The following is a 22,644-nucleotide window of genomic DNA, read 5'->3' as shown; positions in this document are numbered from 1 at the left end:
ATGTGTAGGTTAGGTGGATTGGCCATGATAAATTGCCCTTAGTGTCCAAAATTGCCCTTAGTGTTGGGTGGGGTTACTGGGTTATGGGGATAGGGTGGAGGTGTTGACCTTGGATAGGGTGCTCTTTCCAAGAGCTGGTGCAGACTCGATGGGCTGAATGGCCTCCTTCTGCACTGTCAATTCTATGATTCTATGATATAGCTGAGCAAATAATCTGCTTGTTAATTTTATTTATAAGAGGCATTTGAACTGTATTAGGTTGCTTAACTTTAGTCAATAACAGACATAGATACTAAGTTAATGTTTTGCCATTTATTTCAGAACTGTTTAAGTGTTAATTGTAAATCTATTTATTTGGTGTTGATGTGGTTCATTCTGTGTTTAAATTAATGTTTGTTTTAACATAAAAGGGGCCTATTGGTCAGGCTCATCACTCCTGGGGTGAATTATATTTTCCTCACAGCTTTACAAATCAAAAAAAATGTTTTGGCTTCTTTTCCAATATCCTAACAAATGTTGGGGTTTGCTAAGGGATCCTAACAAATGTTGGGGTCTGGTCCGGGATCCTAACAAATGATGGGGTCTGGTCCGGGATCCTAACAAATGTTGGGGTCTGGTCCGAGATCCTAACAAATGTTGGGGTCTGGTCCGGGATCCTAACAAATGTTGGGGTTTGCTCCGGGATCCTAACAAATGTTGGGGTTTGCTCCGGGATCCTAACAAATGTTGGAGTTTGCTCCGGGATCCTAACAAATGTTGGGGTTTGCTCCGGGATCCTAACAAATGTTGGGGTTTGCTCCGGGATCCTAACAAATGTTGGGGTCTAGTCCGGGATCCTAACAAATGTTGGGGTCTGCTCCGGGATCCTAACAAATGTTGGGGTTTGCTCCGGGATCCTGACAAATGTTGGGGTTTGCTCCGGGATCCTAACAAATGTTGGGGTCTGCTCCGGGATCCTAACAAATGTTGGGGTCGGGTCCGGGATCCTAACAAATGTTGGGGTCTAGTCCGGGATCCTAACAAATGTTGGGGTCTGCTCCGGGATCCTAACAAATGTTGGGGTTTGCTCCGGGATCCTAACAAATGTTGGGGTTTGCTCCGGGATCCTAACAAATGTTGGGGTCTGCTCCGGGATCCTAACAAATGTTGGGGTCAGGTCCGGGATCCTAGCAAATGTTGGGGTCTAGTCCGGGATCCTAACAAATGTTGGGGTTTGCTCCGGGATCCTAACAAATGTTGGGGTTTGCTCCGGGATCCTGACAAATGTTGGGGTCTGCTCCGGGATCCTAACAAATGTTGGGGCCTGGTCCGGGATCCTAACAAATGTTGGGGTTTGCTCCGGGATCCTAACAAATGTTGCGGTCTGCTCCGGGATCCGAACAAATGTTGGGGTTTGCTCCGGGATCCTAACAAATGTTGGGGTTTGCTCCGGGATCCTAACAAATGTTGGGGTCTGGTCCGGGATCCTAACAAATGTTGGGGTTTGCTCCGGGATCCTAGCATTTGTTGGGGTTTGCTCCGGGATCCTAACAAATGTTGGGGTCGGGTCCGGGATCCTAACAAATGTTGGGGTCTGGTCCGGATCCTAACAAATGTTGGGGTTGGGTCCGGGATCCTAACAAATGTTGGGGTTTGCTCCGGGATCCTAACAAATGTTGGGGTCTGCTCCGGGATCCTAACAAATGTTGGGGTCGGGTCCGTGATCCTAACAAATGTTGGGGTTGGGTCCGGGATCCTAACAAATGTTGGGGTTGGGTCCGGGATCCTAACAAATGTTGGGGTTGGGTCCGGGATCCTAACAAATGTTGGGGTCGGGTCCGGGATCCTAACAAATGTTGGGGTTGGGTCCGGATCCTAACAAATGTTGGGGTTTGCTCCGGGATCCTAACAAATGTTGGGGTTTGCTCCGGAATCCTAACAAATGTTGGGGTTTGCTCCGGGATCCTAACAAATGTTGGGGTTTGCTCCGGGATCCTAACAAATGTTGGGGTCGGGTCCGGGATCCTAACAAATGTTGGGGTTGGGTCCGGATCCTAACAAATGTTGGGGTTTGCTCCGGGATCCTAACAAATGTTGGGGTTTGCTCCGGAATCCTAACAAATGTTGGGGTTTGCTCCGGGATCCTAACAAATGTTGGGGTTTGCTCCGGGATCCTAACAAATGTTGGGGTCGGGTCCGGGATCCTAACAAATGTTGAGGTCTGCTCCGGGATCCTAACAAATGTTGGGGTTTGCTCCGGGATCCTAACAAATGTTGGGGTTTGCTCCGGGATCCTAACAAATGTTGGGGTTTGCTCCGGGATCCTAACAAATGTTGGGGTCTGCTCCGGGATCCTAACAAATGTTGGGGTCGGGTCCGGGATCCCAACAAATGTTGGGGTTGGGTCCGGGATCCTAACAAATGTTGGGATTTGCTCCGGAATCCTAACAAATGTTGGGGTTTGCTCCGGGATCCTAACAAATGTTGGAGTTTGCTCCGGGATCCTAACAAATGTTGGGGTCGGGTCCGGGATCCTAACAAATGTTGGGGTCGGGTCCGGGATCCTAACAAATGTTGGGGTCTGGTCCGGGATCTTAACAAATGTTGGGGTCGGGTCCGGGATCCTAACAAATGTTGGGGTCTGCTCCGGGATCCTAACAAATGTTGGGGTTTGCTCCGGGATCCTAACAAATGTTGGGGTCTGCTCCGGGATCCTAACAAATGTTGGGGTTTGCTCTGGGATCCTAGCAAATGTTGGGGTTTGCTTCGGGATCCTAACAAATGTTGGGGTCTGTTCCGGGATCCTAACAAATGTTGGGGTTTGCTCCGGGATCCTAACAAATGTTGGGGTTTGCTCCGGGATCCTAACAAATGTTGGGGTTTGCTCCGGGATCCTAACAAATGTTGGGGTTTGCTCCGGGATCCTAACAAATGTTGGAGTTTGCTCCGGGATCCTGACGTTGGATGGATTTGACCAGGTGGATTTGAGATGGTTTATGGATTGAGATTAGATGAAGAGTCAGCAGTCGGGGGGCAGATATGTCTGGATGGTTTCTATGAAGAGAGGATTGATGACAATGGTTTTGAATATTTGAGGAAAGCCCCCAGTGTGTGACCCGAGAGTAAACAATGACAAAGTGTCAGGGGAGGTAAGAAATAGAAATTAACGGGGGAGGGGGGCAATTAGGAAATACGGAGAGAGGGATTGGGTGGGAGAATGGGAAGATTCTGCAGTGATAGGGATCCTGACAATCAGCAACATGCAGCCCAGTGACACTGCCGTCTATTACTGCTCCGTGTGGGGAGATATCAGTGGGAGTGGATCACAGCTGAATGTAACCAGTAAGTGCATTCACAATGACATCACTACATAGAGGGGAATCCTGTAACCAAACATTCCCAGTGAAGAGGAGAATGGGCTGGGGAATTGCCATTGTGATGTTATAACCCAATATTCCATGGGACTGTGACTCCTCCCTGGGAGCACGGCATTGTCAAATCTTTCTCCTGCACACATATCAGCTCTGAATAGAGGTGGTAACCCCAAAAAGGTATTTCTGTTATTGAGGTAGGCTTTGAGAATTCCAAAAAAGTTACAAATTTGACATAACAAAACATTAATACACGAGTGACCATCGCTGAATCAGGTACCATAACCTCCCTGAATACATCACCAGTTCACCCCCAACAACATCAGGTCTGTGTACGTTATGAAACAGCCTTCTTAACTTGTCCTACAGGTTTGAAGGAATGTGCCCGTACCGACCGAGCTCTCTCAGCCCCTGCACCCTGTTTAAAATTGTACCAACTCATTCACATTGCCTCTCCTCATCTTTACCAAACTGAGTCACTTTCCATTTCTTTGTGATAAATTTCATCTGTCCCGACTCTACCTATTTCATCGTTCTGTCAATATTCCCCGGAACCTGACACTGTTCATCTCACTCTTCCCGACATTCCTGAACTTGGAGGGAGCTGTTCACTGGGAAATTCTGCCTCCTCTACTCGAGCCCATTTTAAATATTTAAAAATCTTGCTCATGTCCCCTCTTGCTGAAAATTAACCAGTGCGACAAAATCTGATTGTGTCATCACACCGAGCCTCCCCCATTGTCTGCCTGTCTCTCTGAGGACATGGTGCTGGGCACAGCCCTCTGCACACACTGCTGCCATCACTTTAGTCAGGGTGCATGCGGGAGCTGGACATTACTCTCAGATTCGGGTTGCCTTGTCCCAGCCTTGCCTTGTTATTTTAGGACAATTACATTGAGCAGAAAAGGAATGAAACAATTGTTTATAAATCACCTATCACAACTTCAGGGTGTCCAAACACGATTCGCAGACAATTAAATATATTTACACAGGAAAATAGGAATGTAGTTTTACCCCCCCCCCCCCGAGCTAGTGTGCGGTCAATTCCAGCCCCACTGGACCCGGAGTCGCAACACTATTGAAATTAACCAATAATTCTTCGTAAAACTCCCAAAATCTTTTTTTTTTAAAAATATTTTATTGAAAATTTTTGGTCAACCATCACAGTACATTGTGTATCCTTTACACAATAATATAACAGTATAAGTAACAATGACCTGTTTTATAAACAAAGAATAAATAATATATGACAAAAACGAAAACTAAAACTAAATGGCAACTGCCTTGTCTCAGATAAACACTCTCCAAAAATATAATTTAACAGTCCAATATACAATTATTTATAGCAACGACCTATACATATTATACATATATATTAACAACCCTGAGAGTCCTTCTGGTTCCTCTCCCCCCCCTCCCCCCCCCCTCCCCCCCCCCTCCCCCCCCCCCCCCTGGGCTGCTGCTGCTGCCTTCTTCTTTTCCATTCCCTCTATCTTTCTGTGAGGTATTCGACGAACGGTTGCCACCGCCTGGTGAACCCTTGAGCCGATCCCCTTAGGACGAACTTAATCCGTTCCAGCTTTATAAACCCTGCCATGTCATTTATCCAGGTCTCCACCCCCGGGGGCTTGGCTTCCTTCCACATCAACAGAATCCTGCGCCGGGCTACTAGGGACGCAAAGGCCAAAACATCGGCCTCTCTCTCCTCCTGCACTCCCGGCTCTTGTGCAACCCCAAATATAGCCAACCCCCAGCTTGGTTCGACCTGGACCCCCACTACTTTCGAAAGCACCTTTGTCACCCCCACCCAGAACCCCTGTAGTGCCGGACATGACCAGAACATGTGGGTGTGATTCGCTGGGCTTCTCGAGCATCTCGCACACCTATCCTCTACCCCAAGAAATTTACTGAGTCGTGCTCCAGTCATATGCGCCCTGTGTAACACCTTAAATTGAATCAGGCTTAGCCTGGCACACGAGGACGATGAGTTTACCCTACTTAGGGCATCCGCCCACAGCCCCTCCTCAATCTCCTCCCCCAGCTCTTCTTCCCATTTCCCTTTCAGCTCATCTACCATAATCTCCCCCTCGTCCCTCATTTCCCTATATATATCTGACACCTTACCGTCCCCCACCCATGTCTTTGAGATCACTCTGTCCTGTACCTCATGCGTTGGGAGCTGTGGGAATTCCCTCACCTGTTGCCTCGCAAACGCCCTCAGTTGCATATACCGGAATGCATTCCCTTGGGGCAACCCATATTTCTCGGTCAGCGCTCCCAGACTTGCGAATTTCCCATCCACAAACAGATCTTTCAGTTGCATTACTCCTGCTCTTTGCCATATTCCAAATCCCCCATCCATTCTCCCCGGGGCAAACCTATGGTTATTTCTTATCGGGGATCCCACCAAGGCTCCCGTCTTTCCCCTATGCCGTCTCCACTGTCCCCAAATTTTCAAAGTCGCCACCACCACCGGGCTTGTGGTGTATTTCTTCGGTGAGAATGGCAATGGGGCCGTCACCATAGCTGGTAGGCTAGTCCCCCTACAGGACGCCCTCTCCAATCTCTTCCACGCCGCTCCCTCCTCTTCTCCCATCCACTTACTCACCATTGAGATATTGGCGGCCCAGTAGCACTCACTTAGGCTCGGTAGTGCCAGCCCCCCCCTATCCCTACTACGCTGTAAGAATCCCTTCCTCACTCTCGGGGTCTTCCCGGCCCACACAAAACTCATGATACTCTTTTCGATCCTTTTGAAAAAAGCCTTCGTGATCACCACCGGGAGGCACTGAAACACAAAGAGGAATCTCGGCAGGACTACCATTTTAACCGCCTGCACCCTCCCTGCCAGTGACAGGGATACCATGTCCCATCTCTTGAAGTCCTCCTCCATTTGTTCCACCAATCGCGTTAAATTTAACCTATGCAATGTACCCCAATTCTTGGCTATCTGGATCCCCAAGTAACGAAAGTCCCTCGTTACCTTCCTCAGCGGAAAGTCCTCTATTTCTCTGCTCTGCTCCCCTGGATGCACCACAAACAACTCACTTTTCCCCATGTTCAGTTTATATCCTGAAAATTCTCCAAACTCCCCAAGTATCCGCATTATCTCTGGCATCCCCTCCGCCGGGTCCGCTACATATGACAACAAGTCATCCGCATACAGAGATACCCGGTGTTCTTCTCCTCCTCTAAGTACTCCCCTCCACTTCTTGGAACCCCTCAGTGCTATTGCCAGGGGCTCAATCGCCAGTGCAAACACTAATGGGGACAGAGGGCATCCCTGCCTTGTCCCTCTATGGAGCCGAAAGTATGCAGATCCCCGTCCATTCGTGACCACACTCGCCACTGGGGCCCTATACAACAGCTGCACCCATCCAACATACTCATCTCCAAAACCAAATCTCCTCAACACCTCCCACAAATAATCCCACTCCACTCTATCAAATGCTTTCTCGGCATCCATCGCCACCACTATCTCCGCTTCCCCCTCTGGTGGGGGCATCATCATTACCCCTAGCAGCCTCCGTATATTCGTATTCAGCTGTCTCCCCTTCACAAACCCAGTTTGGTCCTCATGGACCACCCCCGGGACACAATCCTCTATCCTCATTGCCATTACCTTGGCCAGAATCTTAGCGTCTACATTTAGGAGGGAAATAGGTCTATTGGACCCGCATTGCAGCGGGTCCTTTTCCTTCTTTAGGAGAAGCGATATCGTTGCCTCAGACATAGTCGGGGGCAGCTGTCCCCTTTCCTTTGCCTCATTAAAGGTCCTCATCAGTAGCGGGGAGAGCAAGTCCACATATTTTCTGTAAAATTCAACTGGGAATCCATCTGGTCCCGGAGCCTTCCCCGCCTGCATGCTCCTAATTCCTTTCACTACTTCCTCTATTTCAATCTGTGCTCCCAGTCCCACCCTTTCCTGCTCCTCCACCTTGGGAAATTCCAGCCGGTCCAGCAAGCCCATCATTCTCTCCCTCCCATCCGGGGGTTGAGCTTCGTATAATTTTTTATAAAATGCCTTGAACACTCCATTCACTCTCTCCGCTCCCCGCTCCATCTCTCCTTCCTCATCCCTCACTCCCCCTATTTCCCTCGCTGCTCCCCTTTTCCTCAATTGGTGGGCCAGCAACCTGCTCGCCTTCTCCCCATGTTCGTACTGTACACCCTGTGCCTTCCTCCATTGTGCCTCTGCAGTACCCGTTGTCAGCAAGTCAAATTCTACGTGTAGCCTTTGCCTTTCCCTGTACAGTCCCTCCTCCGGTGCCTCCGCATATTGCCTGTCCACCCTCAGAAGTTCTTGCAGCAACCGCTCCCGTTCCCTACTCTCCTGCTTTCCTTTATGTGCCCTTATTGATATCAGCTCCCCTCTAACCACTGCCTTCAGCGCCTCCCAGACCACTCCCACCTGGACCTCCCCATTATCATTGAGTTCCAAGTACTTTTCAATGCACCCCCTCACCCTTAGACACACCCCCTCATCTGCCATTAGTCCCATGTCCATTCTCCAGGGTGGGCGCCCTTCTGTTTCCTCCCCTATCTCCAAGTCCACCCAATGTGGAGCGTGATCCGAAATGACTATAGCCGTATACTCCGTTCCCCTCACCTTCGGGATCAACGCCCTTCCCAAAACAAAAAAGTCTATTCGCGAATAGACTTTGTGGACATAGGAGAAAAACGAAAACTCCTCACTCCTAGGTCTGCTAAATCTCCACGGGTCTATTCCTCCCATCTGCTCCATAAAATCTTTAAGCACCTTGGCTGCTGCCGGCCTCCTTCCAGTCCTGGACCTCGACCTGTCCAGCCCTGGTTCCAACACCGTATTGAAATCTCCCCCATTACCAACTTTCCCACCTCTAGGTCCGGGATGCGTCCTAGCATACGCCTCATAAAATTGGCATCATCCCAGTTCGGGGCATATACGTTTACCAAAACCACCGTCTCCCCCTGTAGTTTGCCACTCACCATCATGTATCTGCCCCCGCTATCCGCCACTATAGTCTTTGCCTCAAACATTACCCGCTTCCCCACTAATATAGCCACCCCCCTGTTTTTCGCATCTAGCCCCGAATGGAACACCTGCCCCACCCATCCTTTGCGTAGCCTAACCTGGTCTATCAGTTTCAAGTGCATTTCCTGTAACATAACCATGTCTGCCTTAAGTTTCTTAAGGTGTGCGAGTACCCATGCCCTCTTTATCGGCCCGTTCAGCCCTCTCACGTTCCACGTGATCAGCCGGGTTGGGGGGCTTTTTACCCCCCCCCCTTGTCGATTAGCCATCCCCTTTTTCCAGCTCCTCACCCGGTTCCAACGCAGCTGTGTCCCCCCCAGGCGGTGCCCCACCGCCCATCCCACCCCATACCAGCTCCCCCCTCTCCCCAGCAGCAGCAGCCCAATAATTCCCCCCTCCCACCCCCCCCCCCCCGCTAGATCCCCCACTAGCGTAGTTACACCCCCCATGTTGCTCCCAGAAGTCAGCAAACTCTGGCCGACCTCGGCTTCCCCCCGTGACCTCGGCTCGCACAGTGCGATGCCCCCTCCTTCCTGCTTCCCTATTCCCGCCATGATTATCATAGCGCGGGAACCGAGCCCGCGCTTCCCCCTTGGCCCTGCCCCCAATGGCCAAGGCCCCATCTCCTCCACCTCCTTTCCTCCCCCCACCACCTCCTGTGGAAGAGAGAAAAGTTACCACATCGCAGGATTAATAACATAAAACTCCTCTTTTCCCCCTTTTTACCCCCCTCTTCGCCCCCCATACTCACCCCACCACTTTGTTTCAAACGTTCTTTTTTAAAAATTATTATTAAATAACCCGCTCATTCCAATTTTTCTTCCACGATAAAAGTCCACGCCTCATCCGCCGTCTCAAAGTAGTGGTGCCTCCCTTGATATGTGACCCACAGTCTTGCCGGTTGCAGCATTCTGAATTTTATCTTCTTTTTGTGAAGCACCGCCTTGGCCCGATTAAAGCTCGCCCTCCTTCTCGCCACCTCCGTACTCCAGTCTTGATATACGCGGATCACCGCGTTCTCCCACTTACTGCTCCGAGTTTTCTTTGCCCATCTCAGGACCATTTCTCTATCCTTAAAACGGAGGAATCTCACCACTATGGCTCTGGGAATTTCTCCTGCTCTCGGTCCTCGCGCCATCACTCGGTATGCTCCCTCCATCTCCAGTGGACCCGCCGGGGCCTCCGCTCCCATTAACAAGTGCAGCATCGTGCTCACATATGCCCCGACGTCCGCTCCCTCCGCACCTTCAGGAAGACCAAGAATCCTTAGGTTGTTCCTCCTCGCGTTGTTCTCCAGCGCCTCCAGCCTTTCCACACATCGTTTATGGTGTGCCTCGTGCATCTCCGTCTTCACCACCAGGCCCTGTATGTCGTCCTCATTCTCGGCAGCCTTTGCCTTCACGACCCGAAGCTCCCGCTCCTGGGTCTTTTGCTCCTCCTTTAGCCCTTCGATCGCTTGTAATATCGGGGCCAACAGCTCCTTCTTCATTTCCTTTTTGAGTTCTTCCACGCAGCGTTTCAAGAACTCGTGTTGTTCAGGGCTCCATGTTAAACTGCCACCTTCCGACGCCATCTTGGTTTTTGCTTGCCTTCCTTGCCGCTGCTCTAAAGGATCCACTGCAATCCGGCCACTTTCTCCTCCTTTTTTCATCCGTATCCAGGGGGGATTCCCTTCTGGTTCGCCGCACAGTACTTTTAGCCGTTAAAATTGCCGTTGGGGCTCTAATTAAGAGCCTAAAAGTCCGTTCCACCGGGAGCTGCCGAAACGTGCGACTCAGCTGGTCATCGCCGCACCCGGAAGTCCAACTCCCAAAGTCTTTGACTGCCCAATAATTACAGTCACCAGGGGTGGGATTCTCCGACCCCCTGCCGGGTCGGAGAATCGACGGGGAGCGGCGTGAATCCCGCCCCCGCCGGCCGCCGAATTCTCCGGCACCGGGTATTCGGCAGGGGTGGGAATCGCGCTGCACCGTTCGGCACCCACCGCCCCCCCCCCCCCCCCCCCGGGCGATTCTCCGGCCCGCGATGGGCAGAAGTCCCGCTGCTGCTATGCCAGTCTCGCCGGCGTGAATTGAACCAGGTCCCTTACCGGCGGGACCTGGTGGCGCGAGCGGGCTCCGGGGTCTTGGGGGGGGGGGGCGCGGGGTGATCTGGCCCCAGGGGGTGCCCCAACGGTGGCCTGGCCCACAATCGGGGCCCACCGATCCGCAGGCGGGCCTGTGCCGTGGGGGCACTCTTTCCCCTCCGCGTCGGCCGTGTAGGTCTCCGTGATGTCCGATGCGTCGGTGAACCCGCCCCTGCGCATGCGCGGAGTCCCTTCGGCCCCGGCTGGTGTGGCGCCAAAGACCTTCCACGCCAGCCGGCGGGACGGCAACCACTCCGGCGCGGAGTGAGGGCTTGGCCCCTAAAGGTGCGGAGAAATCCACACCTTTGGGGTGGCCCGACGCCTGAGCGGTTCACGCCACTCCATCCCGCCGGGACACCCCGCCCCGCCGGGTAGGGGAGAATCCCGCCCCAGGTTTGTAAATTTCAACACATTAATTATTAATAATGACAATAACTATAATTAAATATGCAGCAAGTACAACAGGCTAACAAATATATAATTCCTCATCCCCCCACTTTAATTCACCCCACCCTCTACACACACATACACAAGACAAACAAACACAGAGGGAAAAGAGGGGTGTATAAGTAATGGTGACAGTTAAAGGATAAGAGTCCTTGTTGCAGATGGTTGTCTTCTAGCCCACCTTCCCTCAGTCCAGGCTTTCAGTTTGAGGTTTCTGCTTTCAGTCTCTAAGGCTTTGCACTGCAGATTCATCCAGGTTCTCTGTAGGTTCAGAAATACAGCAGCTATGCAGCATTTCTGGGGAAAGAGAGAGAGAGAGAGAGAGACTGACACAGTTTCTTCTCTGAGTGTTCACAGCTTGACTGTCCTTTCCTTGGTTCTCTGGGAACCATCTCTCTCGGATCGGATCCAATCACCACCTGTCGTCGGGCAGAATACAGCCTTTTGCCAATTCTTTGGCCACCAAGCAACCAATCGAGCTGCATCCCTCCGACCTCCCTTGGGTGCAAAAACATCTGCTATTCAAAGGTTAACACAACGCACTAGATTGCAAGCACTTCATCTGCGCGACTTAAAGGTATATGTCTATTAAACATCCATGGATCGAAAATGATAGTGGCAAAATAAAAGAAATGGAAAATAAGGGAATCAACAGGAGTGGCCCTTACAATATGAACAGGAGTAGGCCATTCAGCCCCTCGAGCCTATCCCGCCATTCAATGAGATCATGGCTGATCCGTGCTAACTCCATATACCTCCCTTTGGCCCATATCCCTTAATAACTTTGCTGAACAGAAATCTATCCCGGATTTAAATTTCACAACTGAGCTAGCTTCAGCTGCTGTGTGTGGGAGAGAGTTCCAAATCTCGACGACACTTTGAGTGAAGAAATGCTTCCTGACATCTCTCCTGAACGGTCTGACCCGAATGTCTAGACCATGCTCCCTAATTTTAGAGTCTCTAAACGGTGGGAATAGTTTATCTGTCTTTCCCTGCTTTCTCCTGCTATCGGAATCACTGCTGTAGGGAACACACAAATCCCACACAAACGGCAATGATAGAAATGGGCATATCATCTGGTTTAGGGATCTTTAAATAATGGTGTGGGGTATTTCATCTCGAGCTGCAAGGATGGACTTGGCTGAACCCCTCAGTTCAGTGATGGCTCCTCCTAAAGAGCAGCTTCAATACTGTACAGATTGTCTCGATATCTGTGGAACTCTCTGCACTGGAACCGAATCCATGACCTCCTAACTCGGAGGTGTGATCACTTCCACTAAGTCACACCTGACACTCTTCATCATGTCCATTGCAATCTGTTTGGAAACTCATATATTAAACAACAAGTCATCATATAACTTTATTTAATGAATTGTTAAAGTTTGAATGAGGGAAAATCTATTTCTTTGCATTGAACTCCATTTGTTTGCTATGCACAGGTCGATTGGCTGACCCAGTCCTTATTCAGTATCCAAACATCAGCAAGGTGCCAGAGGGTGAGACTGTGGAGTTACAATGTACAATGCCGATGTGAATGACACTGATGTCCACTGGTATCACCAGAGACCCGGGTACGACAGGCAGTGGATGATGAGCTGGTTTGTAAATGGCACCACCAGCAAGTCCCGGGATTTCCAGGACCGTTTTCAGCATTCCCAGGATTTCAGCAGTAACAGTTACATTCTGACCATTGTGAATGTGACGCTCAATGATACAGCTGTCCATAGCTGCAGTGTGTGGAGCTACATCCATGGAGCAGGGAGCCAGCTCAATGTCACAGGTAAGTCAATACTGACTCACACTGACAGAGTGACAGTAACAATAAGCGGATTGGGAACCTGTTTTATCTCCCACAGCAAAGTAGACAGAAGAACATAAGAACATAAGAACTAGGAGCAGGAGTAGGCCATCTGGCCCCTCGAGCCTGCTCCACCATTCAATGAGATCATGGATGATCTTTTGTGGACTCAGCTCCACTTTCCGGCCCGAACACCATTACCCTTAATCCCTTTATTCTTCAAAAAAGATCTATCTTTATCTTAAAAACATTTAATGAAGGAGCCTCAGCTGCTTCACTGGGCAAGGAATTCCATAGATTCACAACCCTTTGGGTGAAGAAGTTCCTCCTAAACTCAGTCCTAAACCTACTTCCCCTTATTTTGAGGCTATGCCCCCTAGTTCTGCTTTCACCCGCCAGTGGAAACAACCTGCCCGCATCTATCCTATCTATTCCCTTCATAATTTTACATGTTTCTGTCAGATCCCCCGCATCCTTCTAAATTCCAACGAGTACAGTCGCAGTCTATTCAACCTCTCCTCATAATCCAACCCCTTCAGCTCTGGGATTAACCTTGTGAATCTCCTCTGCACACCCTCCAGCACCAGTACGTCCTTTCTCAGGTAAGGAGACTGTCATGTGAGAGTACATATAAGAAATGGGTGTTTAAGAAATGTACCTTTAAGAAATGGGTGTTTATCAAGGATGTCAGAGTGTGGGTGGAGCTGGGCTGTCTGTCAGCTTTTTACTTTCATTTTAGGCTGTTTGCTGCAGGGTGTGTTTTAGTTTCATTTTCCGTGTTGGAGCTGAAGCCAGACAAAGCAGGTGTACTGTTGATCTCTCTGCCATGAAAAGACTATCTCTTGATCATTTGGTGCATTCAGAATTATAAATATTTTCAGTAGTGAATGTAAACCTGATGTGCTTCTGTTAAAAGTGGTTTCTTTTGGTGGCACAGTGGTTAGCATTGCTGCCTCATGGCGCGAGGTCCCAGGTTCGATCCCGGCTCTGGGTCACTGTCCGTGTGGAGTTTGCACATTCATTCCTGTGTTTGCGTGGGTTTCGTTCCCACAGCCCAAAAGATGTACAGGGTAGGTGGACTGGTCACACTAAATTGCCCCTTAATTGGAAAAAATAAATTGGGTACTTTAAATTTATAAACAAAAATTATAGGCCCTGTCTACACAACGATAGACCCTGTCTACACAACGATAGGCCCTGTCTACACAACAATAGGCCCTGTCTACTCAATGAAAGGCCCTGTCCACACAATGATAGGCCCTGTCTACACAATGATAGGCCCTGTCTACACAATGATAGGCCCTGTCTACACAACGATAGGCCCTGTCTACAAAATGATAGGCCCTGACTGCTCAATGATAGGCCCTATCGACACAATGATAGGCCCTGTCTACACAATGATAGGCCCTGTCTACACACCGATAGGCCCTGTCTACAAAATGATAGGCCCTGACTGCTCAATGATAGGCCCTATCTACACAATGATAGGCCCTGTCTACACAATGATAGGGTCTGTCCCCTCAATTATAGGCCCTGTCTACTCAATGATAGGCCCTGTCTACTCAATGATAGGCCCTGTCTACTCAATGATAGGCCCTGTCTACACAATGATAGGTCGTGACTACTGAATGATAGGCCCTGTCTACACAATGATAGACCCTGTCTACTCAATGATAGGCCCTGCCTACTCAATGATAGGCCCTGTCTACTCAATGATAGGCCCTGTCTACTCAATGATAGGCCCTGTCTACTCAATGATAGGCCCTGTCTACTCAATGATAGACCCTGTCTACACAATGATATGCCCTGTCTACTCAATGATAGGCCCTGTCTACACAATGATAGGCCCTGACTGCTCAATGATAGGCCCTATCTACACAATGATAGGCCCTGTCTACACAATGATAGGCCCTGTCTACACAACGATAGGCCCTGTCTACAAAATGATAGGCCCTGACTGCTCAATCATAGGCCCTATCTACACAATGATATGCCCTGTCTACACAATGATAGGGTCTGTCCCCTCAATTATAGGCCCTGTCTACTCAATGATAGGCCCTGTCTACACAATGATAGGCCCTGTCTACACAACAATAGGCCCTGTCTACTCAACGATAGGCCCTGTCTACACAACAATAGGCCCTGTCTACTCAATGAAAGGCCCTGTCCACACAATGATAGGCCCTGTCTACACAATGATAGGCCCTGTCTACACAATGATAGGCCCTGTCTACACAACGATAGGCCCTGTCTACAAAATGATAGGCCCTGACTGCTCAATGATAGGCCCTATCGACACAATGATAGGCCCTGTCTACACAATGATAGGCCCTGTCTACACAACGATAGGCCCTGTCTACAAAATGATAGGCCCTGACTGCTCAATGATAGGCCCTATCTACACAATGATAGGCCCTGTCTACACAATGATAGGGTCTGTCCCCTCAATTATAGGCCCTGTCTACTCAATGATAGGCCCTGTCTACTCAATGATAGGCCCTGTCTACTCAATGATAGGCCCTGTCTACACAATGATAGGTCGTGTCTACACAATGATAGACCCTGTCTACTCAATGATAGGCCCTGCCTACTCAATGATAGGCCCTGTCTACTCAATGATAGGCCCTGTCTACTCAATGATAGGCCCTGTCTACTCAATGATAGGCCCTGTCTACTCAATGATAGACCCTGTCTACACAATGATATGCCCTGTCTACTCAATGATAGGCCCTGTCTACACAATGATAGGCCCTGACTGCTCAATGATAGGCCCTATCTACACAATGATAGGCCCTGTCTACACAATGATAGGCCCTGTCTACACAACGATAGGCCCTGTCTACAAAATGATAGGCCCTGACTGCTCAATCATAGGCCCTATCTACACAATGATATGCCCTGTCTACACAATGATAGGGTCTGTCCCCTCAATTATAGGCCCTGTCTACTCAATGATAGGCCCTGTCTACACAATGATAGGCCCTGTCTACACAATGATAGGCCCTGTCTACACAACGATAGGCCCTGTCTACAAAATGATAGGCCCTGACTGCTCAATGATAGGCCCTATCGACACAATGATAGGCCCTGTCTACACAATGATAGGCCCTGTCTACACAACGATAGGCCCTGTCTACAAAATGATAGGCCCTGACTGCTCAATGATAGGCCCTATCTACACAATGATAGGCCCTGTCTACACAATGATAGGGTCTGTCCCCTCAATTATAGGCCCTGTCTACTCAATGATAGGCCCTGTCTACTCAATGATAGGCCCTGTCTACTCAATGATAGGCCCTGTCTACACAATGATAGGTCGTGTCTACTGAATGATAGGCCCTGTCTACACAATGATAGACCCTGTCTACTCAATGATAGGCCCTGTCTACTCAATGATAGGCCCTGTCTACTCAATGATAGGCCCTGTCTACTCAATGATAGGCCCTGTCTACTCAATGATAGGCCCTGTCTACTCAATGATAGGCCCTGTCTACACAAAGAAAAATGAAAATCTTTGTTATTACTGGACGAGTTTGATTCTTCAACAAGATTTAAAGGACCTCACCATCAACCCAGGATTGAGTAACACGTGATATCGACCACGCAGGTAACACAACAGAGGGATTCAATCTCCAGGGAGAAGACAGTGTTTGTCGGGAAAGAATTTAAACAAATCCCAGAAGAATATTTTCAGATATAATCCGGACCAAAGCAGACAGGGCCGAGATGGTAAGCGGCGAGTACAGGACTGATTCCTATAAAGGTGATGTTAAGAAATTGGAATGCATTACCAGGTGAAGCCAGAATACTGTTTAAAATGTAAACATCACTGGATACTGGGTTAATGGCAGCACTGAGTTCATACACACCCTGTGTGCATTGGTCCTGACTATATCTGAAACTACTGTTCTGGGATTTCTTTAACTTCCTCCCTGACAAGTACTGACCTTGCCCTGGAAACTGCATTCTCTTTATTGCAGTGTGTGTTTTGTGGGGTTAACTTCATCCTGAGGGACTGTTGGTCAGTACAGTGCAATGTGAAAGAGTCGGTAAGTTCTGATGCAGGGTTGTCAGTTTGAAACGTTTTGCCAGTGTATGAATTCGGAGCAGCAGGAGGTGCCTGGAACCCTCGAGCCTGTTCCAGCATTCAACACGGTCATGGTGATCTGATTGTCACTGTCTCGCTGTCTACAGAGTCCCCTGGGCCACTCGAGCCTGTTCCAGCATTCAACACGGTCATGGTGATCTGATTGTCACTGTCTCGCTGTCTACAGAGGCCCCTGGGCCCCTCGAGCCTGTTCCACCATTCAACACGGTCATGGTGATCTGATTGTCACTGTCTCGCTGTCTACAGAGTCCCCTGGGCCCCTCGAGCCTGTTCCACCATTCAACACGGTCATGGTGATCTGATTGTCACTGTCTCGCTGTCTACAGAGGCTGCTGGGTCTCCTGGGCATTCATTCCCAGCATTTTCTGAAATCCTCATTGTCAAAATCTGCAGTAATTTGCTTGGGGTTAATTTGAACAAGTTAATGCGGATAATACACAATATCCACACATCAATACACAGAAGACTTTATAACCTGCTCTCAGCTTCGATTTTGTATTTTCTTATTTGTTCTGATCTTCAGTTATTTTCTGTTCACTGGTCATGTGACAGGGACGGTTCTTATCCAATCCCCTCATGTTGTGAAAGTGCCTGAGGGTGGAACAGTGACGTTTCTGTGTGACTTACAGAGCGAGCATGTAGATTACACTGTGGATAAATACACTTTACATTGGTACCGCTCACAAAGTAAGTGTAGCGCACAATGGCTTCCGAGAGACGAGAAGTGATGAAGTCGATCCAGGCTTTATTAAGCGATGCTTGTCCCCAGCAGCTCAGCAACAGAATGAAGCTGCGGGGAGAAGCTCGGGTTCTTATACTCCGCCTTCAGGGCGGAGCCAGGAGTCGGCAGCCAACCAGGACCCGGGATCTGTCAGCCAATAGCATCATGGCTACACAGTCCCACATGACCCCTAATACATACCACCACATTCACCCCTTGTTAAAAAGGAACCCGGCGGGGTGGTGGTTCGCATAGTGGTAGGGGTTTACAAGGCTGGCCCTGGAAGGAAAATTTCGGACAGTGTTACTACAGTTTTAGCCCTACAGTGGGCTATGTACAAGTTTGTGAAAACTATTTACAAAATTCGCAAAAAATTTTTTTTTGTTACAACAACATTCTTGGTGTCACGCGTATTCCACGAGTCGAGCGGGTGGTCTGGTCTTCCTCGTCGATCGCCTCAGGGGTCGGCCGTCGGGGTGCGCCATGTAGGCGTACTGCGGGTTCGCGTGGAGAAGGTGAACCCTCTCAACCAACGGGTCTGATTTGTGCGCCCGCACATGTTTCCGGAGCAAGATGGGTCCTGGGGCCGCCAGCCAGATCGGCAGCGACGTTCCGGAGGAGGACTTCCTGGGGAAGACAAGGAGGCACTCATGAGGCGTTTGGTTAGTGGTGGTACACAGCAGCGACCGGATGGAGTGGAGAGCGTCCGGGAGGACCTCCTGCCACCGGGAAACTGGGAGATCCCTGGACCGTAGGGCCAGTAGGATGGTCTTCCAGACCGTGCCGTTCTCCCTCTCTACTTGCCCGTTCCTCCGGGGGTTGTAGCTGGTCGTCCTGCTCGAGGGTATGCCCTTGCTGAGCAGGAACTGGCGCAGCTCGTCACTCATGAAGGAGGACGCCCTGTCGCTATGGATATACGCGGGGCAACCGAACAGTGTGAATATGGTGCCAAGGGCTTTAATGACTGTGGCCGCTGTCATGTCAGGGCAGGGGATGGCGAAGGGGAAACGAGAGTACTCGTCCACCACGTTCAGGAAGTATGCGTTGCGGTCGGTGGAGGGGAGGGGCCCTTTGAAATCCAAACTGAGGCGTTCAAAGGGGCGGGAAGCCTTGATCAGGTGTGCTCTATCCGACCTGAAAAAGTGCGGTTTGCACTCTGCGCAGATGTGGCAGTTCCTGGTGACTGTACGGACCTCCTCCACAGAGTAGGGGAGGTTGCGGGACTTTATGAAATGGTAGAATCGAGTGACCCCCGGGTGGCAGAGGTCCTCGTGGAGCGGTCTATTTGTGCGTTGGCACATGTGCCGCGGGATAGGGCATCGGACGGCTCGTTCAGCTTTCCGGGACGATACAAGATCTCATAGTTGAAGGTGGAGAGCTCGATCCTCCACCTTAAGATCTTGTCATTTTAAATTTTGCCCCGCTGTGCAGTATCGAACATGAAGGCTACCGACCGTTGGTCAGTGAGGAGAGTGAATCTCCTGCCGGCCAGGTAATGCCTCCAATGTCGCACAGCTTCCACTATGGCTTGGGCTTCCTTTTCCACTGAGGAGTGGCGGATTTCTGAGGCGTGGAGGGTCCGGGAGAAAAAGGCCACGGGTCTGCCCGCTTGGTTAAGGGTGGCCGCCAGAGCTACATCGGATGCGTCGCTCTCGACCTGGAAGGGGAGGGACTCGTCGATGGCGCGCATCGTGGCCTTTGCGATATCCGCTTTGATGCGGCTGAAGGCCTGGCGAGCCTCTGTCGACAGGGGGAAGGTAGTGGACTGTATTAGCGGGCGGGCCTTGTCTGCATACTGGGGGACCCACTGGACGTAATATGAAAAGAAACCCAGGCAACGTTTCAAGGCTTTGGAGCAGTGGGGGTGGGGGAATTCCATAAGGGGGCGCATGCGTTCTGGGTCGGGGCCTATTATCCCATTGTGCACTACGTATCCCAGGATGGCCAACCGGTTTGTGCTAAAAACGCACTTTTCCTCGTTATATGTGAGGTTCAGGGCGTTAGCGGTCTGGAGGAACTTTTGGAGGTTGGCGTCGTGGTCCTGCTGATCGTGGCCGCAGATGGTTACGTTGTCGAGATACGGGAACGTGGCCTGCAACCCATGCTGGTCAACCATTCGGTCCATCTCCCGTTGGAAGACCGAGACCCCGTTTGTGACACCAAATGGGACCCTTAGGAAGTGGTATAGACGCCCGTCTGCCTCGAAGGCGGTGTACTTGCGGTCACCTGGGCAGATGGGTAGCTGGTGGTAGGCGGACTTGAGGTCCACGGTGGAGAAGACCTTATACTGGGCAATCCGATTGACCATGTCGGATATGCGGGGGAGAGGGTACACATCTAGCTGCGTGTACCTGTTGATGGTCTGACTATCGTCTACGACCATCCTTTGCTTTTCCCCGGTCTTTACTACTACCACCTGGGCTCTCCAGGGACTATTTCTGGCCTGGATTATGCCTTCCTTCAGCAACCGCTGGACTTCAGACCGAATAAATATCCGGTCCTGGGCGCTGTACCGTCTGCTCCTAGTAGCGACGGGTTTGCAATCCAGGGTGAGGTTTGCAAACAAGGACGGCGGTTCAACCTTGAGAGTTGCGAGGCCGCAGATAGTGAGTGGGGGTATTGGGCCGCCGAATTGGAATGTTAGGCTCTGCAGGTTACACTGGAAGTCTAATCCCAGTAATGTGGGCACGCAGAGTTGGGGAAGGACGTAGAGCCTGTAGTTCTTAAACTTCCTCCTTTGCACCGTTAGGTTCGCGATGCAGAACCCTTTGATCTGTACGGAGTGGGATCCTGCAGCTAGGGAAATCTTTTGCGTGCTTGGATGGATGGTCAGAAAACAGCGTCTAGCCGTGTCTGGGTGAATAAAACTTTCAGTGCTCCCGGAGTCGATCAGGCATGGCGTCTCGTATCCGTTGACCAGAACCATTGTTGTCGTCGTCTGGAACGTCCGGGGCCGCGATTGAGCCAGTGTCACCGAAGCCAGTCGTGGTAGTAGTGTCGCGGCGTCTTCTTCGGAGCCCGTGGAGCCGTCGATGCTGGGGTCCTTTGTTGTCAACCAAGATGGTGGCGTCCATGAATCGCACGCGGCCGGGGGTGGACAAAATGGCCGCCCCCATGGATCGCACGTGGTCGGGGGTGGACAAAATGGCCACCCCCATAAATCGCACGTGGCTGGGGGTTCACAAGATGGCGGCGCCCATCCTCCCCTCGTGGTGCCCGGGACACAAAATGGCGGCACCCGTGGGTCGCACATGGGGCGCTGGGGGGAGTTGGGGAGCGTTTGGGATGTGCTGGGCTCGTTCTTCTCCGGGGATTGCGCGACCCCCCGGGACCGGCACACTGCCGCGTAATGGCCCTTCTTGCCGCAGCTTTTACAAATAGCTGCGCGGGCTGGGCAGCGCTGCCGGGGGTGTTTCGCTTGTCTGCAGAAATAGCAGCGGGCCCCCCAGGGATGGTCTGGCACTTTAACCGCGCAAGCTTGCGAGGGGGGGAGAGTTTGTCGTGACGGGGGTCCACGGAGCCCAAGGGGCTGCCGCGTGGCCGGGGCCGTAGGCGCGGGCGTTTTGCGAGGCCACATCTAGGGAAGCTGCAAGGGCCCGTGCCTCTGAGAGTCCTAGCGACTCTCTTTCTAAAAGTCTTTGGCGGATTTGGGGAGAGTTCATACCTGCCACAAATGCATCGCAAATTAGCAGATCTGTGTGTTCGATCGCATTCACCGGTGGGCAGCTGCAGCCCCGTCCCAAAATTAGCAGCGCGGCGTAGAATTCCTCTAGCGATTCTCCGGGACTTTGCCGTCTCGTCGCGAGTTGGTGGCGCGCGTAGACCTGGTTAACGGGCCGAACGTAGATGCCCTCAGCAATGCGAGCGCCGTTGGGAAATCCTCTGCGTCTTCTATGAGAGGGCCTGCATTTTCTGGTCTTCTGTGATCCGGCCGGGGCCGTTCGGAGGTAGCCTTCAAAGCGTGCTTGCCAGTGTTTAAATACTGCTGCCGAGTTCGCTGCGTGGGGGCTGATCCTCAGGCATTCCGGGGCGATCCGGAGCTCCATAGTCTTTTAAGCTCGCTTAATAAATTGTAGTGCACAATGACTTACGAGAGACGAGAAGTGATGAAGTCGATCTAGGCTTTATTAAGCGATGCTTGTCCCCAGCAGCTCAGCAACAGAATGAAGCTGCGGGGAGAAGCTCGGGTTCTTATACTCCGCCTTCAGGGCGGAGCCAGGAGTCGGCAGCCAACCAGGACCCGGGATCTGTCAGCCAATAGCATCACGGCTTCACAGTCCCACATGACCCCTAATACATACCACCACAGTAAGGAATTGATATTGAGTCATTAAGTAAGTCGCTGTGTTTACCGGGCGACAGGTCTGTCTGATCGGTTTCAGCCTTCCAGAGATGTTCCCGGTAACAGCTACATTCTGACAGTCAGAGATGTGAAGCCCGGTGACTCCGCTGTCTATATCTGTGGGATTTGGGGGAAACTCTTTGGAAATGGAACCCGGCTGAATGGAACCAGTGAGTAATGTCTATCTTATATTACTTTTATTCCAAATTGACCATATATTAGAGGAATATGATGGAACATTGCCAGCCTCGGAAGCTGTGACCCAGAGGGAGGAACGATCTGGGAAGAAGCCTGAAGTCTGTGAAGTAAAAATGTACAATTTAAACACACACACAGACGTAAAGCGACAGCGTGAGTGTAAAGGAGCGACATCAAAATTTCACCCCTGAAATCTCTCAGCGCTCCAGGGGGTGTTGTCCGGGATTTTCCCGTTCAGATTCCCGGTGGGGATTCGGGGTGGATTTTGACAGAACTGAAAGTGTGAATTTCTGTCCTCTCTCTCTCTCTCTGCCTTTCCCCAGCTGATTGGAATTAAACTTTACCGTGCGGGCAGTGTGGGCACTCTGCTGGTCTCTGGGCAGAGAAGCTGCTGATGTGGCACCGATAGGTGGGCTACAGAACCTCTGGTCAAACAGGGAAGCTCTTCCACAATGTCCTCCCTGGATGGTTACATCCTGGCCAGCCTCTCTGCCGCTGCCATTGCAAACCCTCTTGTTGACCAGCATGAGCTCCTCCCTTG

General features: G+C 50.9%; 1 protein-coding gene across 1 annotated transcript in view; it reads left to right on the top strand.

Moving 5' to 3' along the window:
- Positions 1 to 12,381: 12,381 nt before the first annotated feature.
- LOC140424856 (uncharacterized) overlaps positions 12,382 to 22,644 on the top strand; it is a 108,503-nt gene continuing 98,240 nt past the window's right edge. Inside the window, exon 1 of the mRNA XM_072508417.1 lies at positions 12,382 to 12,716. Coding sequence (XP_072364518.1) covers positions 12,452 to 12,716 — 265 coding nt within the window. The 5' untranslated portion in view covers positions 12,382 to 12,451. The remainder of the gene's footprint in view (positions 12,717 to 22,644) is intronic.

Source organism: Scyliorhinus torazame, chromosome 1, assembly GCF_047496885.1.
Source record: "Scyliorhinus torazame isolate Kashiwa2021f chromosome 1, sScyTor2.1, whole genome shotgun sequence".
NCBI lineage: Eukaryota > Metazoa > Chordata > Chondrichthyes > Carcharhiniformes > Scyliorhinidae > Scyliorhinus > Scyliorhinus torazame.
This window is presented reverse-complemented; position numbering and strand designations above follow the sequence as displayed.